The sequence below is a fragment of the Eumetopias jubatus genome, unplaced genomic scaffold, assembly GCF_037043125.1.
Source record: "Eumetopias jubatus isolate StellerSeaLion01/CBP00866 unplaced genomic scaffold, mEumJub1_p1.0 scaffold_3, whole genome shotgun sequence".
Classification (NCBI taxonomy): Eukaryota; Metazoa; Chordata; class Mammalia; order Carnivora; family Otariidae; genus Eumetopias; species Eumetopias jubatus.
Window position 1 is genome coordinate 138169961 of NW_028274809.1, and position 6000 is coordinate 138175960.

Consider the following 6000-nt stretch of genomic DNA (forward strand, 5'->3'; position numbering starts at 1 on the left):
ACCTGGGACTGGTGTGTCCCTGAGCTGTCCTTTACCCATCCGGACCTGGGATGGGTGTTCTGCACTTGACCTCATTTAACCCCCACCAACTGGGAGGGAAGTGCGGGGAACACTATTTCCAGATGAGAGAAATGAGGTTCAGAGATATTCGGTAACCGCCAAGGCCGTCGTGCTGGCAAGTGGCAGGGCTGGGAAGCAAGCCTGGGCCAAGTGACTTCTTAGTGTCGGTGCCAAGCCCTGCTCGGGGCCTTGCCTGACTCCCATCTGCCCTGCCGTGCCAAGGACAGCCGTGTGGACTTGGGATCCAGGGCTGTGAAATCTCTCCAGGCAAAGCAGATGCGCACCTACCGTTCGCATTCGTTTACTCTACTAAGCGTGATAGAGCAGCCCGTTCCTTCTAGAGCTGGGGTTCCAGACACTTAAAAACAGATGTTTATAAAGTTCTGTAGAAGTAGTGACTTGGCTTTTCCATCAAAAGAAATGTTGCCAAGGAGGATTTTAACTTTTGGCCCCTTCTCTTGCAGCTGTGTCAAGGAAAGGGCTTCATTTGTGAATTTTGCCAGAGTACAGCCGTCATCTTCCCCTTTCAGACCGAAACATGTAGAAGATGTGCAGGTATCTTAATAACTTCATAATGTCAGCTTGATAATAGCTTAAGAACTGAAGCACGAAATTAGCCTAATGGCAACTTAATCATTCAAGTGCAGCGTTGCTTAAGGTATAATGATGCTGGTGCGTGCTTGTATGTTGGGTAGGAGATCGTGGAATTTTGGGTGCCTGGGGAGGAGTATTTGGGTGGGGTGTGGATGAAGGGTGACGTCTCCCCATATAGTGTTTGGAGGGAAGAGTGGTCCCCCTTTTCCCTGTGCCCCCGTTCTTTCCCACCAGGATAAGCCACAGCCACCGCCCCAGCTTTAGAATAGGATCATGGTCATGCCTAAGGCTGAGGTGCTGTCTCTGGCACCTTTCGCACTCCAAGGGCAGTTTGAGTCATTGTCACGGAGACCATGTACCCTGAAAGACCTAACGCATTTACTGTGTGGCTCTTCACAGCAGAGATTTTCAGACATTGTTTGACTGTATGTGTTCATGCTTGAGGAAATCCCGTGATCTCTAAGCTGTCTCGTGGGAGAGATCTGACCATGCATTCTGCCTTTACCCTTGATAAGAGCCGTTCGTCCCCTTAGACCACACCAGCACTGTCTCCCCGAGCCCCTTAGGCAGGATCGTAGGAGAGGCTCCAGGGCATGGATGTGCATGCGGAAAGCTCCTGGGGCGTGTTCTCAGGCTCCACACCGGTGGGGGTGTGAAGTCAGCAGGACTTGGCAGAGGGAGAAGGTGAACCGTGGTGTGTTAGCAACGAAGGCTCAGCACATCTCACAGGGCACTCTGAAGCAAGATGGCCTTTCGCGTTGTCACATACTGGGGACAGGGGCCAGCCAGACCTTTAAACCCCGTGTTGATCAGTCACCGGATGTAGGCCAGTGCTAGCAAAGGGAGATGACCTTGAGGGAGGGGGGGGAGGGAGGGAAGGGAGGGAGGCAGGTCTCTCCAGTTAGGGCCATTTCCAGTTAGGGCCGCCTCCTGAGTGTCAGCTACCAACACTCTCAGCAGCTGGGGCAGCAGTCCTGGGGCAGATTGGGGTGTGTGTGGGGGGGTGTATGGCAGCATCCCTTGCATCAGACTCTCTCAGCCTCGTGTTCATGACATACCGGGGACTTCAGAATCCCGCAGTTTCCACAACCTTCCTCATTTCCTGTTGCACGACTGGTTTCTGGATTCAGACAACCTCTCTCCCCAGGGTGGGGATGAGCATCTGTACGTATGTGAGAAGACGAGATAGGCCGATCGCTGATGGCTGTCCTCCTACTTGTAGGGTGCAGAGCTTGCTTTCACAAGCAGTGCTTCCAGTCCTCCGAGTGCCCCCGGTGTGCACGGATCACAGCTAGGAGAAGACTTTTGCATAGTTTACCTTCTGCAGCAACATGATGCCCTGAATGTCGTGGAAAAGACTGTTCAACATGCCTTATAACACCGATTCGTGTCTATTATTCATCATATCGTTTCAGATGTTGAGTATTGTATGTTAAGAAAAAATGGCCAATATTGTTTTTTATTATATATATTTAATGTTTTAAAAAGAATGCATGTGTTTGTGTTATTAAGCATAGGTTTGTTACTGGTGGTTTTGTTTACAAATGTTCAGTGTTTTTGCTGCTACTGTATTTTTTTAAAGAGCTTTTTTTTGATACTTCTTAAATCGTATTTGAGTGGCTGTGTGTAGCTAATATTGGAGCCTATTTTTGTATGAATTGTAACTGACAAGACAAATTACCCTGTTCCTCTTTCTATAAAGCTTGTTTTGTGAAACGGATTGGTACTTTCAATGAACAAAAATGCAACCAGCGATCTGTTTACTCCCGGTTTTTTTCCGACTTAAATGCCATTTTGTAATTGTATCCGTATTACGGAATTTCCTTATTCCAGGGTTGGTATAGAGAGTACACGTTACTTCTGCAGGTGCATCAATTTCAAGAGGAGCTTGAGTTGCTTGGCGGTTCCCGGAGCTGCTGGTTGAAGTAGTTGACTCTCTGTAGCTCTCTTAGAGGCGCACAAATCCAGCCTGCATTTGTCATCTCTCTTCCGCACACTAAGTCAAGGGAGGCACCGCTGAGTAGAACGTCATCCCTGCCCTTTAGGATTTTGTCTCATTGATATAAAACTGAACATAAGGTATTTACAGACTTAAATTGTGAGAAACTACTGTCAATGAACAATGTGATTTTAGTAATAACAATAAAATCATAGACATCAATTAAAAAGGTGAGGTAAATCACTAAACCGTTATGAATTTATTTTTCCTAAGATTTCTTTTATTTATATGCTTTCTTGAGACATGTGAGTCTGGTTTATTTTCTCCCATCTCCTATGTACTGTCTCCTACTTGAGAAAGGTCCTGGGCCTGGGTCCCTTCCCGGCACATCTTCAGTCTGGAGCTTGGGGGTCATAGCCCCGGGACTCACATGCCCTAATCCTATTCCAAATGAACTTCTCCAACAGGAGGGGCAGGCAGTAGAGTGGTACTGGTTCTCCCCTAACCCCGTCCAGTCGTGTGTGTGTGTGTGTGTGTGTGTGTGTGTGTGTGTGTGTGTTATTCAGTGGGATAATATCAAGCATGTGAAAGAAATGAGTGTCTCCTACCAATCTGGTATCTTCTCATCCTGTTACTTATTTTCACGTCCTGGATGCATCCAGAGCTGTGCTCCCATTCACTTAAGCCAGGTCTCTCTCTCTTTTTTTAAGATTTTATTTATTTATTTGAGAGTGAAAGAGAGAGCACAAGCAGGGGTTGTGGCAGAGGGAGAGGGAGAAGCAGGCTCTCCGCTGAGCAGGGAGCCTGATGCGGGGCTCCATCCCAGGACCCCGGCCGGGATCATGACCCAAGCCGAAGGCAGACGTTTCACCGACTGAGCCACCCAGGCGCCCCTAAGCCAGGTCTCTTTTAAACAGAAATTTAGGTACATGGGATAAGATAAATAAGATCAAATTTAAAGCAGTGTTTTATTCTTACCCGTAGCTTATAGTCCTTCTTAGGAATCAAGAGTCAGACTGGTATGTTAATATTCCTTATAACATCTCTATGAATTTATGTCAACATCTTCATTTCACAAGTAAGACAACAGGCTGGGAGAAGAGAAATGACCTAAGTTCCCCCAGGTTGTGCCTGGGAGAGTTGGCGTCGGCATCTGAGCCCCCCTGCCTCCAAAGCCCATGTTCCTCGCCCCTACCCATACGCTATCTTTTTGAGATAATACAAGCAAAACCAATCCTAGCTTGTAAGTGCTGGTCAGACCTTAGTTAGCGGCATTGGGCTGAGGGCTTTCTCACTCATCCTCTTGTGTTGCTTTGAAGTTTCTGCGACTTCTGCCATGTACAGTCTGCTGTGTTTGCACTGGAACGTGTACGTGTGCGCCTCCTCGTTGGTGTTGAGGAGGGAAGAGTGCACAGTCGTCGGCAGGAGGTGAAGAAGGTGATGCTTTTGATTTTTTATTTTGAGGAAGAATGAGGCAACATAAATAGCCACTCAATGGGTTTGGCTGAGACGTGGTCCCTCCCCACTGTGGTCGTGGACGCTTCTTCCCAGTGAGGTGCCCCTTAGAACCCAGAAGCGGCCTCAGCGTATGTGCAGCGCCCTGCAGGGAAGTGATTAGTTATGACATATATTGCTCTTTAACGGGACTCACTCACTCTCCTGGTTTTTCCGGGCAGCTCGTCCCTGGCTGCCAGAAGGAAGACGAGGACTTGGTCTTTCCCATCAGACTCGTACCCGCTGTGAGGTATCAAGCGGCAATGCTGTGGTCCCAATGATCTGTTTTGCCTTTACACTGTTCACTTGGGACATTCCAGTAACATGTCCCTTGCAGCCACGATTCTCAGCTGCAGTAGGGAGTTATGCTGGGGACAGGGAGGGAGGAAGGGTGAGGCATCTCGGAGATGTGCTGGTGGGTTGACCTGGGTGAGAATTATTGGATCGATTCCCAGATCTGCCATTTCATATTCGTGTGACTCTGGACGAGCTACTTAAACGCTCCGTGCCTCTCTTTATAAAATGGGGGATAATAAATATATGCAGCAGAGGGCCTGGTACAAGCAATTATCAAGTGGTAATATTTAGGTCTAGACAAATTAAAAACTGAGTCGTACCACCTATTTTCTGTGTATCTTTGAGTAAGTTACTCTGTGTCTCTGTTTAGTATGCGGATTAGAACAGTACCTACTATTGTGGGTTGAACTGTATCCCTCTGCCAAAAAAAAAAAAAAAATGTTGAACTTCTCACTCCGGGTACCTGTGAATGTGACCTTATTTGGAAATAGATCTTTGACGATGTAATTACGATGATGTCATACTGGATTGAGGTGGATCCTGATCTAATGACTAGTGTTCTTATAAGGAAAGGGAAAAGTTGGACAGAGACATAGACACAGAAATCACAGGGAGAATGCCATGTGATGGAGACAGACCCTGAGGCCATGTGTCCATAAGCCAAGGAACACGGGGCTCTGCAGGCAAGCAGCGGATGCTAGAAGGGAGGCGTGGAGCAGATTCTCCCTCGCAGCCTCAAGAAGGAACCAACCCTGCAGACACCTTGGCTTTGGACTTCTAACTTCCAGAGTGGTGAGAGAAAACATGTCTGTTGTTTTAACCCCCTCGGTTTGCAGTCATCTTTGCCACAGGCCTGGGAGACCAATGCACCAACATTCAGGGTCATCAGGAGGGCTAAATGGTGAGTGAGTGGCACGGTTTCTGGCGTCCTCCTGTTCTCGATTTCTTACCTTCAAGCATCAAGACACAGAGAATGGACTCTGAACGGTAACAATGGCACGGAAACTATACCATGTCTCGATCTGTGGGTGTCTGTACGGGTAGATCCCCACACACAGAGCAATGGCGACTGAGGCTACCGCCGCCTCTCCTACTCCTGCCCTTGAGCAGTGGGGAGAGCCACCCCCCTCGGGTGGTAGGGGTAGGCACGAGCTTGGAAGGTGCTGCTTTGAATCATCATGGGAGTGGCCGGGGAAAGTGGCGATTACCTCACATGAAAAAGCAAATGAATCCATCTTGATGTTCAGATTTCACAGAAATTGGAATATACTTGCAGACCAATCTCGAGGGGGGCGTTGATTGTGAGCGTTAAAAAGACCCTTCCTTTCCCTCGTTGCCTACACAGGGTGCTCGCTGCTGGCCACACTCATGGGCGTCTGCGTGTAACGGGGACAGATTCTAGCAGCCCTGCCCCATCCCAGGTCCCTGTGGAGGACCTCAGAGGGGGAGAGAGACTGCCAAATAGAAGGTGTTGTGGTATCCTATGGAATAACTTTGGTTGTGGACAAAAGAGGTCACTTTCGTAGACCTTTGCTCTAGGTGCTTAGAGTGTCAGCCTAAGGCTCCAACTTCAGATCAAGTCTGAGGCATCACTGGACACCATCAGGCAGAGGAGA

The 6000-nt window shown here is 48.4% G+C and overlaps 1 protein-coding gene across 4 annotated transcripts in view; it reads left to right on the plus strand.

The window, feature by feature from the left end:
- RUBCNL (rubicon like autophagy enhancer) overlaps nt 1–2841 on the plus strand; it is a 39715-nt gene extending 36874 nt beyond the window's left edge. For all 4 annotated transcript variants that reach the window (XM_028103758.2, XM_028103767.2, XM_028103755.2 and 1 more), the window contains exons 13-14: nt 525–615; nt 1877–2841. In XM_028103758.2, coding sequence (XP_027959559.1) covers nt 525–615; nt 1877–1989 — 204 coding nt within the window. In that variant the 3' untranslated portion in view covers nt 1990–2841. The remainder of the gene's footprint in view (nt 1–524; nt 616–1876) is intronic.
- Nucleotides 2842–6000: the final 3159 nt, after the last annotated feature.